At 35.9% G+C, this 16,468-nt stretch overlaps 2 protein-coding genes across 2 annotated transcripts in view; both read right to left on the bottom strand.

The window, feature by feature from the left end:
- LOC127563887 (kinesin-like protein KIF19) overlaps positions 1 to 15,815 on the bottom strand; it is a 61,555-nt gene extending 45,740 nt beyond the window's left edge. Inside the window, exons 1-3 of the mRNA XM_052000096.1 lie at positions 10,697 to 15,815; positions 9,615 to 9,695; positions 1,935 to 2,045 (exon numbers count right to left, since the gene is read on the bottom strand). Of these exons, the coding sequence (XP_051856056.1) occupies positions 1,935 to 2,045; positions 9,615 to 9,695; positions 10,697 to 10,822 (318 nt within the window). The 5' untranslated portion in view covers positions 10,823 to 15,815. The remainder of the gene's footprint in view (positions 1 to 1,934; positions 2,046 to 9,614; positions 9,696 to 10,696) is intronic.
- Positions 15,816 to 15,900: 85 nt separating this feature from the next.
- Positions 15,901 to 16,468, bottom strand: part of EIF3B (eukaryotic translation initiation factor 3 subunit B) — a 29,824-nt gene continuing 29,256 nt past the window's right edge. Inside the window, 1 exon segment of the mRNA XM_052000094.1 lies at positions 15,901 to 16,440. The gene's annotated coding sequence lies outside the window, so the exon portion shown is untranslated.

Genomic DNA, 16,468 nt, shown 5'->3' on the forward strand with positions numbered 1-16,468 from the left:
TAGCAAGAATAATTAATTAAAATAGAAAGCTGCCAGCTGGTGTGGGCTTCCATCTTTCAGGCTGCTTCACCCTAAGTGAACTTCCTACATCTGCCTGCCTTGAGGCCCTTCTGGGTTTCTGGGGTCTTTGCCTACTGGGGGTCAGTGTCCCAGGGTTTCTATCTATCTCCTTCACCTCAACTGAATTTATCCTAAGTCAATTTGAAAAGATTACTCATACTACTTACTTGGGTCCTCTTTTGTGAAATTTGCCCCAAAAACCAAAAAACAGAAAAGCTAGTAGCTCTAACAAATCTAAATGTTGGATGGATTATGGGGCTTTAGAGCAACCATTCATTTATTTATTAACTACTTACTTAGTGCAGAGCACCAAGCTAGGGAAGATCCAAGGTTTGAACAAAGCTAAAACAAAGATTTGAACATTGGTCTCCTTAAACAGCAGGCAGATAAAAGACATCTATACAAGTAACTATATTACTTTTTTTTTATTGGATCCATGATTTCATAGATACAGGAAAATGCTGTTGAGAAATTTCTTCTACCAAGGCAGATCAGTTCCAAGAATTTCAATATCTATTATGTGCCAGGTACTGTGCTAAATCATGGGGATACAAAAAAAGACAAAAAACAATCCTTGCTCTTAAAGAGCATATATTTCAAAAGAGGAGAGAATATGTAAATATGTGTGTGTGTGTGTGTGTGTGTGTGTGTGTGTGTGTGTATGAAATAAATAGAATTGATTTCATGACATAGTAGACTCTGGAAAAGGACTATTCAGCCTGGCATTCCCACATCAAAGAAGTCACTGAAATGTGTGAGTGAAGCAAAAAAAAAAAAATGTGAGATGTATAAAGGTAAAAACATCTCCGCTCCAAATGTTCATGAGGACTATTTGTGCCCGACCTAAGGTAGTTTTCTGAGCTCATATTGATCTGGTCAGACACAGAAAGATTGTACCTTGACTTCAACATAGTAAAGTCCTTTTGGTATTCCTTTAAGAATAAAGGGCAAAAAAAAAAAATTAAAAAAGAAAAAGAATGAAGGGCAACAACATATACACACACATCACTAATGATGGTAATGTGTATGAGGAAGACATGAAGGATGGGGAATGGAGAGAACTGGAAAGATTCTCTTGCAGAAGGTAATATTTGAGCTAAGTTTTGAAGGAATCCAGGGAAATTCAGAGACAGAAGGTAGCAGGGCATATTCCAAGTTTGAGAAATAACTAGTGCAATGGCCTGGACAAGGAAGTAGAATGTCAAGAAACTATTAATAGGTCGTTACAGCTGGACACTAGGATTCAGAGTAAATGTAAACAGCAAGAGGAGCTCTAATTATGCCATGGGAAAACTTGCACATGACCCTGGGCCATCCGGGCCTTCTTTATTTCTTCTTTATTCTATTTTTATGCAATACCTGACCTGCCCTGGGGTTGATGTGAGGATCCACAAAGTTACTTTATCCTACTACTGCCCAAGATGACTGGCCTCTTATGACTAAACTCCTTTAAACAACCAAATCAACCTAATGAATGCTAATAAAATCTCTTGTTAGTATGAGCCCCTCTTTCTTTGGTATCTCAATATTTTCTTGGAGGGCATGCAACTGGCATAATTAGAGCAGGATAGTCTGCCCCTTACAGTTTACCACTCTCATTAGGTGCCACTTCAGTCACTGTATAAGGGAATCCAGAAAAAGGGGCCCCTTAATAGATGGGAACAGGGGAGCTCCAGTTGTAATTGTTAGAAATTCATTAAAGAATTACAAAGCAGAGTACAAAGTCAGAGGAGGAATGAAATAATCAGATTTTGTGAAGGAAGTGGTATTTGAGTTAGGTTTTAAAGGTTGGTCAACTGGCACTTCAGTAAAATGACCCTATTTGAAATCAGGCATCTGAAATCTCTGAAGAAATGTGCTAGGAAGAAGTTCACCTGGGAAGCTTGCTGATCGAAAACAATATCAAATATAAATGTCTTTTCACGAGAACGATTGGCTCTCAAAGCATCATCTGGATCCTCATCTGGGTCCATAAGCACCACCATCTTTATAAAAAAAAAAAAAGAAAGAAAGAAAGAAAGAAATTGAAATAATTAATATAAGGTGGAAAATCTTTCAAGTGCCAAAACAATCTGATTCTAGAATGAGTGGAATCACGGGAAGGGCTTTTGTGAACTCTGAGCTACTGGTAGAAGGAGATTGAGGAGCCTCAAAGGCTGAAGTTAGATTAGTAGCCCATGGCACCACTGGAGTAAGTGATGGCTCACAGAAATAATCTTTGCCATACTGAAGAGGGAAAGAATTTGTGTCAATTTTTTTTTATTCTACTTCCATTATTACCTTGCATCTATCTCCTTTCCACATACAGTCATTATTCGACTTGATCTGGACAATTAGCTTCCTAATTGGTTCCTTTGCTAAAAGTCTCTCCTTTCTCAATTCCAACCTCCACAGAGAAGATAAATTATTTCTCTTTTTTTGGACATAATGAATACATTTTAATAGACTGCCATATTCTGTTACTTGATTTTTCTTTTAAATATATTTATATCACTGTTCATTAGGAGGATTAAATTTATTTTCTTTCTCCAGGACTATCTTTTATTTATTTTTTAGCTTTTTATTTTCAACATTCACCCCTGCAAAACCTTATGTTCCAATTTTTTTCTCCCTCCCTTCCCTCTACTCCCCCTCTTTGACACCAAGTAATTCAATATAACTATCTTTTTTTAAATAACATTTTATTTTCCCCCAATTACATGTATGAATACCAAATTAATATTTCTAAAGCATTGGTTTGACCATGCCATTTCCCTGCTCAAGAAACTGAAATGAAATGACTTTTTTTTGCCTCTAGAAGAAAATTACAAATTTTTCTATTTGATTTTTAAGGTCTTTCACAATCTGATTTCAATCTTCCTTTCTAGGTTTGTTTCACATTACTTTCCTCTATGTGCTTTGTGATCCAGCCCAATTGGCCTGTTGCTTGCAGAGAATTTGGGGGTGGGATGCAGTCAAGGAATAGAGTGACAATTAATAAACATTGACTGATTGATTGTTGAAATCTTAGCAAGAGGTTAGAGCAACACATCTCCAAAAGAAACCAAGATTCAAGTTCAATTCTTCACATGCTTCAGGCTTTCAGGCATCAGAGAGAGAGATTTTGGGAGAAAGGGAGAAGGAACAATATTTTAGGTAATATTTAACTCAGTAACATGTAAGACCTGTCCCTGACACCTACAAATATTGCCACTAAACAAATCTGTCTTCTCCATATCTGCCTAATGATTTGTTCACAGTAGGCTCTCCATAAATTACCTGTTAGAACTGCACCTATTAAACCTGTATCAGATTACTTGCTGTCTTGGAGAAGATAAAGGAGGGAGGGAGAAAAATTTGGAACACAAAATCTTACAAAAGTGAATGTCAAAAATTATCTTTACATGTATTTGGGGGGAAAATATTTTTGAAAAAAAATTTAAATAAATGACTTGTTAAAGTAAATCAGCCACCAAGGTTAGGCTGGGAGAAAAGGGGGAAAAGGATTTGCAGAATATTTTGTGAGTAGATAATTGGAAACCAAATCAAAGCAAAGAAAATCAGAACCCAGGGAATGTCCAAAGTCAACCTTGAAAGCAGTACGCATGATCTCCATGGGGCCTCCCATGGCGACCAAGATGAGAAAAAGAAAGAACAAAAGATTCATACTTGAAAGATTATGAAACAAGTTTTGTTTAGCAAAGTGACTTGTAGGCATCCTCTGGGACATAGTCTGCTCTATTGCATAAATACATAATTATGAAGGAAAGTGTATTAGGTTCTCTGGAGGCTGGAAAAACTCATAAAGAACTGCTTCAAAGGGAATTATGCTATTGGAGGGAGTAGGGAGAAATGATAAAAAATAAAACCCACGTGCTATTTACTCAAGAGAGGAGTTTCCACAACTGAGAAATGTAGAATTAGCTCAGTTGGCATAGTAGGAGGCACTTACTCAGTTGGACTGTCATCCAGGTAGGCCCAGAATTACATCATAGAAGCATACAGTGCTAGGGTTGGCAGGAGACTTATAGGGTGTCTGGTTCAATCTCTTTACTTTTGCTGTTGGTGGCCTTAGAAATCATTTACTCCAGGGGTATATAACCATTTTGGGGGTCATGGAAAGCCCTGTGGATCTCTTCTCAGAATAAGTTTTTAAATGCAAAATATATATATACATATGTGTGTGTGTGTATATATATATATATATACACATATATGCATATATATACATATACATATATGCATATATATAGGATTACAAGAGAAAATATATTAAAATAAAGATATCAAAAATTGTTTTAAATTCATGGATCCCAAGTTAAGAACCCCTGATCTAGTTCAATCTCTTCATTTTTATATTTGGAGGCCTTAGAGATCACTGAGTCTAGTGGTTCTTAATCTAGGATCTGCAAATTTGTTTTGTGTGTGTACATATACATATACATATGTGCACATACATATATACATATTATATATATAAATATATGTAGGTATAATATGTATTGTATGTATACATTTATATGTGTGTGTATATACATGCATATACATATATGGTTTCCTTTATAATTTTATACATTTAAAAACCAAATTCTGAAAAGGGTCCAGAAAAAGTAAGGAAATATATTTGTAATAAAACTCTGTCTTGTAATAAAACAAGTCTTTTTTTTTTTTTTTTTTTTGCTGAGGCAATTGGAGTTAAGTGAGTTGCCTGGGGTCACATAGATAAGTTAAGTGACTGAGGTCAAATTTGAACTCGGGTCCTCCCGACTTCAGAGCAACAAGTCTTAATACTATAGATAACTAGGACTATAAATTGCAAGCAAGATGGAGACCCTTACTGGTACAGATATAAATATCACATTTGAGTTCCTAGTACCAAAGAAATCACAGGTCTTTTTGGCTTTCAAACTAGGTATCTCACCCCTATAGACTGCTTCTCAAATGGGGAAAACAGAAAAGGAATAGCAGCCGGGAAGGGTTGGAATGGGAAAAGAACAGAAGGATAAGACATATCTTTGCCTTTTTATAAGGACTTTACCATCTAATTGCAAAGGGAAGACCGAGATACATGCAATCATTAGTAAACAAAATAGTATCTAAATACATGTTTAATTGTTCAGGAGAAACAATTAGATATTGTGGTGTATTGTATTTGGACTTGGATCCCCCAAGAATACATTAACCAGGGCATATTAGTTGTGCAAGTTGGGCAAGTCACATTCTGGTTCAGTTTCTATCTCTAATACAAGCATGTTGGACTAAATCATCTTCTAAGTGATCTAAGAACAATCTAATTATACTAGATTTAAGCATAATGTCTTGGTGGAAGAAGAACTTCTACTCGTGTTAAATTTTAAAGGCTTTTGGCCTTTCAAAAATGAATTTGTTAAAATTCCTGCAAAATCAGATTAATGATATCTTTTGACAGCGAGATGCATTTACATGCATTGGCTGTTTATTAAATACACAGTTCCATCTGATAGACACTCTATCAAGACAAATTTTCTCTCTAGGTGCTGTGAAGGCTTAAATTACTAGGTGGGATTTGCTTCTGATGCATAATGGACTTGTTTGTAATGGATGGGCACCAGTTTGGTTTCAGTTACAAAAATAAAGAGAAACAGTAATTTATAAAGAAACTTGGGATGAGCAGGTTCCTAGCAGGGAACCGAAACACCCAGAAAGGACCACAGAGACTAATTAATCAACTCCCCTCAATTTATAGAAAATGAAAGCCCATCAAGGTTAAGAAAGAAGAGAAGCAGCATGATAATTGAGTCAGGAAGACCTAGATTTAAATCCTCCCTCAGACTGGCTTTATGACTTTAGGCAAGTCATTTGCTGATATGTAAAATGGTGACTAGGTCAGTATGTAACTCATAACTGTCATATAAATTAAATGAGATAATCTATTTAAATTCTAGGAACTGACAAGAATGAAGTGAACAGAATAACCAGGAGAAAAAAAAATTATGTAATAACCACCACTTTTTAAAAGACAACTTTGAAACATCTAAGAACTCTGATCAACACAATGACCAACCATGATTCCAGAAAACTCAGAATGAAACATGTTCCTCACCTCCTGACAGAGTGATAGACTTGGAGTAGAGACTAAGATATAATTTTGGGCACAGCAACTGTAAGTATTTGTTTTGTTTGACTATGTAGATTAGTCACTCAGTTAACTAGCTATTATTTGTTATAAGGATTTCGTTTTTGCATATTCCTCAAGAGGAGGGAGGCAGAAAATAGATCTTTGATCACTGAAAAAAGAAAATTAAGCTTTCAAAAGATAATATATGTAAGGCACTTTGCAACTCTTGGGGAAAATATAAATGTATATGTATATGTGTGTATAAAACTATCATGTTGTTATTATTAAGTGACTTGCCCAAAGTGAACAGGTGGTAAATGGAAGATCTGGGATTCTACTCAGTAGTTTCTGATTCCAAATCTAATGCCCTTTCAACTACAGACAGTATTTATTTTCTGCCTATTGATATGTCTTACAAGCTAAAGTAGAGGCTCGATTTTTTTTGACATCCTGGACCCCTTTGGCAGACTGATGAAACTTACAAACCTTTCTGAGAATTATGTTTGTTGCCTTCGACAAGGTTTGCTAAATATCAGTTAACAATTACTGAAAATAAAGGTATAATTTTTTTCCTATCCAAATTCAGGGCTCCCCTGAAATCTATTCATGAACCGCAGATTAAGAACTCCTGGACTAAAAGATAAAGTGATTAACAAAATCTCTTCCTAAGAGATTTAAATAATAGCTCTAAGGATAAAATAAAAATAAAATGAGAGTTGGAAAAAGTCTAAAGTCTCATAGACTAAGAAGGAGGCAATGTATCTAAACAAGCCATAGGAAGACAAGGAGTTTTAACAATTCAGACCTTGAAATTAAAATGTCACAAGTGTGCGCTTCCATTTGCAAGCGAGATGTCACAAAATCTTTTCATTACAAAAGCATGAAGCACAAGGTGACTATAAGGGGCCTCTAAGGGTCAGGCTGTCTTGCTGACAGGCAAACAGGTGTTTCTTTTGTTCTTAAAGATCACCAGGGAAGCCACTTTAGACTATGTACAATTAATTCATTTCAGTGTTTAGCAACGCTTATTGTCAGACAGATCTTCTTTGTAGGTAAATTAAGCCCTTTTTATTCTGAATTCAGTTAAGAATGATTTCAGCTGGATTCCAACCTTATATAACAACTATTTGTGCATGCATTATGTAAACACCATGTGGCCCATATTGCATACAGACACACTCTATAATTTGGTTTAAAAAAATCAACTACACTTACAAGAGTATCTCTTAAAAATTACTATGAACAAAATAGCCTCTTAGAATTTAATATCACTAAGCAAAATTTCACCAGGAGGCATTATTACCCTCGCTCTTTGATGCTGATTTAGCTTCTGAAGGATATTGTGAAAAAGACCTGAAGTTGGGAATCCTTAGCTCCAGCTTTTTCAAAAAGGTCAAAAAGCCCATTGGTACATTAATTAATTTGTCTGAGCTTTAGTTAGTTTCTTTATCTCTAATATAGAAATAAAGATATTTGCACTGTCTTATGAGATAGTTTTTGAAGAAAGTACTTCGTAAACCTCAAGTGATATTATAATCAATTTTTTTGAACTCTTCCTACCCCAGTCCTATATACATGTATTGGGTGCTACAAATTCTCTTTCCCTCCCCTTCCTTCTCTCTCTCTGTCTTTCCCCCTTTTCTCTGTCTCTCTCCCCCTTCCCCTCTCTTTCATATATATGTAACTATATACATATCCAGGTACATACATATATACATATGTATATAAATATTAGTACACATATTATATGTATCCCATACACACATTCATATAACACTATGTGTCTCAAGAATTCCTTGAAGGCAGGACTATGTTATATATATATATATGTTGTAGAACTTGGCATAGCACCTTGCACACATATGATAGTCAAATATTCTTTCAATGAATATATATACACTCTATACCACACACTCAAATATGTATAGGTTAACATTTATAACTATTAATAAGTTATAATTAATAACTCCAAGTGCTCAATAAAGACAGCTAGATGGTTCAGAGAATAGAGCCCTGGACCTGAAGTCAGGAAGACCTTAATTTAAATTTAACCTTAGACACTAGCTAAATATATTTGCAAAGTGGAGATAACAATAGCACCTGCCTCTAAGGTTGTGAAAATCAAAAGAAACTAAAATTGTAAGGTACTTAAACATGGTACCTGGCACATTATTGTTGTAATTGAGTCATTTTGGTCATGTCTAACTGTTCCTGACTTCATTTGGAGTCTTCTTGGCATGTTGTACTATATAAATGGTAGCTATTATCGTTATTGTTCATTGTAAAAAGTTACACTACTATTTTTGTGACTGGTTATGATGCAGAAATAGTCTCATTTCCCCAAAATAAAGAATGCATTGGTCTCACTTAGCCAAAAAAAAAAAAAAAACCCACAAAATCTCATTATTTCAATGCCTAGGACCAGAAGTTTTGACTTGGAAGGGATCTTAGAGGTAATCCAAATTCAATTTTTCCATTTTACAGATAAAGAAATTAACACCTAGATATGGTGATATGTGGTTTATCTGAGGTGACTAGGAAATGGTCAGGTTAGGATTTAAATAGAAAACCTCTGACTCCAAATTCATTGTTCTTTTTGCTTCACAACACACAAAAGATAAGTAAGATATGATCCCTAACCTAAAAGGGCATGAATATGACAGGAGAGATAGGATGAATAAAAAGAAATATAAAATCAAGCAGAATATAAAAGTGCCATTAGAAATACAAAGTTAATTCAAAGAATAGAACATATGGAAATCCTTTACTACTGTTTTGTCCATGCTTTTGCCTCCATTTATAGGAATACTATCTTGCAATCTATTTTATTACTAAATTTCAGCATGGTTATTAACCGTTATCATCAACCAACATTTATAAGCTTTTTAAACACAACCATACCAAACACATCAATAATAAAATTTATTATTTTATGGTACTTTTAAACACATTACTTCCACAATCATATTTAGCCTTCTTATCAACCATATCAAATAGGTCATAAAAATATTATTCTATTTTTGGAATGAGTAAATTAAGGATGCTTGGATATTAGTTCCATACCTGTTCATTTAGAATAATTGTAACTTTTTTGGTCTTTATTTATATATTGTTGTTTTTAAAAATATTATTTGCCTTTTTTATCAAGTTAAGTAGCATTTATGTGATGCTTTAAAGTTTGCAAATATTATTTCATTTTATCTTCACAACACTCCTGGGGCATCCTTATTTTACAGATGAGGAAATGGAGGAGAAAGAGGTTAAGTGTCTTGCTTAGGTTCATTCATCTAGTAAGTGTTTAAGACCAAATTTGAACTCAGGTCTTTGGGACTATTTTACTCATTCCATATATTGTACTTCCTAGATTCCACCTAAGTCATTAGTGATATAGGAGTTGCTAGACTCTAGTAAGTATACTTTTAAAACTGTCTTGACCATAACTAGCTACTATCTTAAGGTACCAAATCCCCATTCTCACCTGATCACCCACTTTGTGGGCAATGATTGTAGCTCCCTCATCCAGTTCAGTGTCATTAATTGGGCGGATCCTAAGTGCTACCTGCACAGAAAGAAAGATTATATATTTCTTACAAATAATTTCCTATTTTCCTTTCAAGGGTCTTTTGGAAAAGTTTGCAAATGGTGATTATTCTATCAATAAATTCTTTCTGATTATTTATACTTTATAAAAGGTTGTTAAAAATTCTTTACCCCTATTTCACTCCTTTTTTTAATACTGGGAAGTTAATAATAACATGAGACACTTCTCAGGAAAAACAAACAAACAAACCTTTAAACCCAAACATCTTTATTGAAAAATAAAAATCAAAAACAAAACATAAATCTCAGGTAAAAAATAAATCAAGTCTTTGTAGACAGAAGAAAAATCAGTTTTCAAATTCATACATTTTACGGAAAAAAAAAGTAAATTAAAACTCTTCTACTTCTGGGAGAGCACGGGTGTTTGACTCTGTTGACGCCTGCTACTTCTTGTGCCCTCCTGGTTTAAAGTGCCTCCCCAAATCCTCCACCTCACCTCCCCATCTCCGCAGAGAAAAAATGATTACATTTCTAGAGCAGCTATGTAAATTTTTTTTTTTTCCTGTTCCTTAAGTCAATCTTAATTGTGCTTAGAAGGCTGGTCTAATCTATTCCACCCATTTCCTTGTCAGTTAAGAGAAGATGAATTTCCCGGAGAGCTGTAGCTCCGGGTAGTGAAAGGCAATATGCACAGTCCCATCCTGAGCACGGAGGCGACGGGCTGGGATCTGTTTAAGTACCTTAAGAAGAAGAAACAACTGGAATGCTAAGGGTGGAGAGATGGGGAAACTTGTAGAGGAGCTATGGAGGAGGGCAACGAAGCTAAGAAAGAGGAAGATGGAGTAGCATACTTGAGAGCTCTCTTTGGGAGTAGACGATTCGGGATTTGGAAACCTTGGAAAGGTCTTAAAAGGTAATGTGGACAGTTCTGCGAGCAGGGAGGGGACTTGGGACAGAGCTAAAAAACCCGGCCGCTCTGCTGTGGGGCTGAAGGAGGAAGGGAGCGATCCTCGGACTCACCATTAGCTGCTGGTCCTTAGGCTCAGCTGGGAGCTCCTTCATGGCCGGGCTGCTCCGGCCTCCGAGCCCACTGCTGGCCCGGGATGAGCGCTCCTCAGTGGAGGGCGCGTTGAGCCGAGAGGGCATAAGAAAAATGGGCAAGAAGCGGAGCCACACACCTGTGCCCTCCCAGTCACCGATGGCGCCTCTAGGTACCTGCAGTCCCCACGGATATGCTCATACATCCCCGGCTGGCCCCGGATGACATCACCGCGCCGGGTCCCAGAAGGTTCTCTTGAAAAGGACCTGGGAGTGGGAAGCTTAGGAAAGGTTTTGATTGTAGAAAACTGCAAGTCTCCCTTCACTCTTATCAGCTTCTTCAGCCCGAAGAAGTTAAACCTGGGCTAGAGCATCCTGACTTCTAAAATAGGGGTTTAACTTCCCGAGGGATGGAAACGAACAACCTCAATTCGCAAGAAACTCCTGGAGTAATGAAGCACATTAGAAGGAAGGTGGGATAAACAGATGCACGTGGCGGAATTCTTAAAAGGAAGTGGAAATTGAAGTGGGGATGGGGAACCTTTCAACTGGGGAATGGATTAATAGTTATGGTATTATGTGATAGAATACTATTGCCACCACAAGAAATAATGGGAGGGATAGTTTCAGAGAAGCCTGGGAAATGAATGGAGCGAGCATGATCTGAAGGAAAATTTGTATATATGACAACACTACTGGACGAAATAAACAACTTTGAAAAACTTAGGAACTCTGATCATCATAATGAAAAATTCCAGGGGACAAATGATGAAAACATGTTATCTCCTGAGAAAGTTGAAGGACTGAATACAGAATGAGACATATTTGGGGGGATGAGAGATGGATTAGTAGGAACATGGCCAATGAAAAAATGTTTTCTTCAATGGTACATGTTTGTAAGAGGGGTTTTGTTTTTGTTTCTCAGTTGGGCTAGGGGTAGGGAGAGAAAGGGAGAGAAGGTAAATTGAAAAAAAAAATTTTAACTTTAAAAAAAGTAAAGCGATCAAAGGACATAAACAATCCTTAAATTGCAAACTATTAACAACCACATGAAAAAATGCTCCAAATTACTAAGATAAATGCAAATGAGAACCCTAAGGCTTCACTTCAGTCTGTAAACTGGTCAGGGTGACAAAACAGGGGAATATTCAATGTTGGAGAGGTTGTTGGAATATACACTAATGTATTGTTAGTGAAACTACTAATCAATAGTCATTTTTGGAGGGGAAAAAAAAAACTATAAAATGACAAAAAAAATCCATTTTAACCCAGAGAATTTTTAGGCTTATACCCCGTAAGGCTACTGATAATGAATGGATTAAGTATTTATTAAGAGCGTGTAATTGTAAAGCACTGTGTTAAGTACAGGGCATACAAGTAAAATAGTTTTAGTTCAGTCTCTGATCTTGAGGAGCTCACAATATAATGGGGGAGACAACACACAAGTTTCAGCTGAAGACAAAGACAAAGGCCCACGGATACAGCGGCAAGGCAGACAGACAGGGATGCCTTCTTCTTTAATGTCTTTTTCACTTTGAAAATACCAATTTCTTCGAAAAAAGAAAAATGACAATTTTTTTTCTATTGTGCAATAAGAAACGAATAGGCAGACTTCAGAAAAACCTGGAAAGACATGTACTAGCTAATGCAAAATGAAGCGAACCAAGAACATTGTACACAGATCAGCGAAGTGCAATCAACTATGATTAACTCAACTCCTCAGCAACACAATGACCCAAGACAAGTACAAAAGACTCATGATAAAAAACGCTATTCACATCCAGATAAAGAACGGTTATACTGTGAATACAGATTGAAGTATATTTTTTCACTTATTCTGTTTTTTTTTTTTTTTTCCTTTTGATGCTTATTTCACAACTGTGATTGATATGAATATGTTTGGGAGGAAAGAAAATTTGGAAGCCAAAATCTTGTAAAAGTGCATGCTAAATTTTCTTCACATATAACTGGGAAGAAAAAAAAATACTATCAAAAAAATAAACTATCAGTTTCTACTATTGAACTGTTGGCAATACCAAGGACCTTGGTGGCAATACTTGCCAAGAGTAACTGTCAGAGTGTATTTCTACATGAGTTTCTTACCAGCCTGGCCAAGGACTCTGGTCTACCACACCATTGCTATTCCCAAAGTTCTTGGGTTCAGAGTCCTAAGCTGTTTTCATCAGGACTTGAGGGGAAATTTTCAAGTGGTATTTTGTTTTGCCTGACATGTCTCCTGTTCCTCCTTTAGTGCTTCAGCTAGACTGACCTGCTTATGCTATATGACAACTTTTTGATGGTTAGGGGGGATATTTGGCCTCTTTTCTAAAGGAGTTACTTCCCCAGAAGCTGTGAAGTCTCATACTGAGACTCCCATCTTTCCTTTAGGGTGTCTTGCTAAGAAAAATACTCCCACATATACCAGAATATTTGCAGCAACAATTTTTGTAATAGCAAAGTTGTAAACAATGGAGATTCTCATAGATTAAGAAATGGATAAACAAATGCTGTTGAGATTACTAACTTGTTAGAAAGAAGTAAGGATTTTCATGATCTGATTCAGGGAAGTAAACAGGCAATAAAACAATATGCACAATTACAAAATGCAAATGGAAGAACGACATAAGTCAAAAGTGAATGTTTGCAAAATTACAAAGAACAAGTAAATCTCCAAAAAGAGAAGATACTTTCACCCCTAGGTAGATATAGGAGGTCCATAAAGTCTGGTATGCTGTATACATTTTCATTTTTTTCCAATATATTAATCAATTGGCCTTTTTTTTTTTCTTTAAAAAATGTTATATGAGGGCAGCTAGGTGGACAGTGGAGAGAGCACCACCCCGCCCGAGTTCAAATCTGACCTCAGACACTTAACACATCCTAGCTTTGTGACCCTTGGCAAGTTACTTAACTCCAATTGCCTCAGCCAAAAAAAAAGTTACATGGAATATTTATGGGTCAAGGAGAGATACTGGGGAAAATTATGAGCTAAAAAAAAGACATTAATAAAAATTTGGTTAAAATAAAAACAAATCTAGAACATAGAGTCACGAGAGATCATAACAAACATATAGTACAACAATCCCCTCATTTTACAGGAGGAAACTAGTCCAGAAAGATTAAGTATTTGGCCAGGGTTACACAGATAATGTCATAAAGGGTTTGAACTCAAGTCATGAAAGGCAGATAAACCCCTTCCCTTTGAATCATATTTAGTTACTCAATACTGTGTCAAATATCAGCTTAGATTATATCTGATTCAATAAGTGTTTTTTATACCTCAATATTTAGTAGATGCTGAGGATACAAATAAAATCAAAAACTTGCATTCTACTGGGGAAAAATAGGTATATTAAGCAAATATAAAATATAAAATACCAAGTAATTTTGGGGCAGAATTACTTAGCAATTGGCTTGATCAGGGAAGGCCTTCTGTAAGATTGGACACAAGCTGAGCCTTGAAGGGAGGTAGAACAAGAGACAGAGATGAGACCTGACAAAGCATTCTAAATATGAGCCATACCCTGTGCAAAGGCAGAGGCTGGAGATGAGAATATACTGCAAAATAAAACGAGTAGAGCACTTTGCCTTAAATAGAAAAAGTGAGGTAGAATCCTGTGAAATCAGTCAAAGATGAGAGGTTTGCACCAAATTTGAGAGGTTTGCACAGAGCATCAAAATGAGGGCGGTAACAAGTCTACTGTGATCTGCACTGGTCAGTCCACACAAGGAGTATTGTACTTAGTTCTCAGGGCTACATTTTAGGAACAATACTAAAAAGGCAAAGCAAGATGAAGAAAGATCTCAAATGTGAGTCAAGTGCTAATTATTCAATATAATTAATTGCTTTCCAATAATAGACTCTACCAATAGAATCTGCTCCATGCAGCTGGTAGATCAGTAATAATAAGACCATTTAGCCAGTAGCTCAAATCTATCACTAATTCTAAATAAGCTATACAAAAATCCATTTATATGGAGGGAAAGCTTATTAAATCAAGCACAAATATTTCAGAAATCTTTTATTTATAAATTATGTAAAACAATTACAACTAGGAAGTTAAAAAACATTAAATGCTAATGTTGGAACAGCCCTGTTTAAAATCCATCAATCATCAGACAACATGCCATTGTTCTCTGGAAAAACTCAAGAAACTAAGTAGTGGTATACTGAGATCTAAAAAGTGTGAAAAGGGCAACCTGAGATACCATGAAATAAGGACACTAAGGAAGTAATATGATTAACTAAACAGGATCAGAATATTTCATCAGTTATGAGAATTTTGGATAAACCACAAAATTAATTATAAAGCAAACAGTAGATGCCAGAACTGCTTAAAGGCTTATAAGAGGGTCAGAAGGGAAGTAGAGGAAGAATAGCTTGAAAGCAATCTGATATTATTGCTCTCTTTTGTATACAAAGTGGTAACAAATATTACTTGTCATCTTAGAAGTTAAGGGCAACTGGCAAAAACTAGAAACTTTGTACATTATGAAACCCCCAGAATGCTTCAATCCCAATAAATTTGGCTTCAAGAATGTTTTTGCCTTTGCATACCAACACATAAAACATTCTTGGTAGAACTTACCACCTATTTTTCATCCCAATAAAAACTTTTTCTCTGGTATGAACTGAACTGAACCATAAAGGTGACCCAGTCCAAGTACAGCATTTTAGGACCCTCTGATAGGAGGAAGAACGTTAAAGGACAAGAAGTATCACAGTGGGGTTAGTAAGGCAGTTTAAAAATGAAACAGGTTTGCATACTATCTCTTGAATAGGAATGTGGCATTTAAAATATTTAAAGGGAAGACCATAATTTGAAGATTAAACCTCAACCAAGTGTCTCTGAGTTTGAGACTTACTTTGTGAGTCTCATCAAAGTGAGATGACATGAATTTTCCACAAAATCAAAATTCTCTTAACTACTGCATTTTAAACAAACACTTGTTAGTGCTGTAACACTTTCTGAAGAGCTCTCAACTAAATGCACATAATTTTTATGTTGCTTCATCACTCAAATAGAATACTCTTGTAAATGAAATATAAATAATAGAATCAGAATGATACACACCAACACAGTTTTGCCTTGAAAACAGATTTTCCATTTCCAAACAGATTATGGGAGAAAAAAAAATTAAGTCTAAGGTAGTTTTCTAGGTTTAAAAGAGATGAGAAAGACGGCTTTTTGACATAGGTCTGCTTTTTATTTCCATGTTCAACCTGTTGAGAAACCCTATCACAACCTGAAGGGCGGAGGGTATAGCCCGCTGTAGCGCTGCTTCAGCATACTAACATGTGAAGGATACACTGTTTTCCTGCAGATTTTTTCTGGAACAAAAAGAACACCAGTCCATGCACTTGGGACATAAAGAGAGTCCTTGAATGGCAACATTGTGTGATTGTGGGGATGATACACTTAAGAAATGCTACCGAGAGCAGTAATCAAAAGTTACCTGCCAGTAGCACTGCATAAAAGTCTGAGTAGCAAATACTGGTGTTTTTGGATTTTTTAAAAAATCCCCCAAAAGTAAGAATTTAAAAGCAGTGCCTTAAAACCTCCCACAATGCAGACACTGGGGTTTAAAGGCACAAAATGTGTCAGAATGGAAAGATCCAGGTGTGTTCACTGTCCAGAGAGCAAGAGAAAACACAAATAACTCAGAAGCTGTGTAGGCTTTCTGCAAAAGGATGAACTCCACTTCTGGCACGAGATATGGCAATGCTGCAATGATTAAAAAAAAAAAATTATT

Source organism: Antechinus flavipes, chromosome 1 (assembly GCF_016432865.1).
Source record: "Antechinus flavipes isolate AdamAnt ecotype Samford, QLD, Australia chromosome 1, AdamAnt_v2, whole genome shotgun sequence".
NCBI classification, from domain to species: Eukaryota; Metazoa; Chordata; class Mammalia; order Dasyuromorphia; family Dasyuridae; genus Antechinus; species Antechinus flavipes.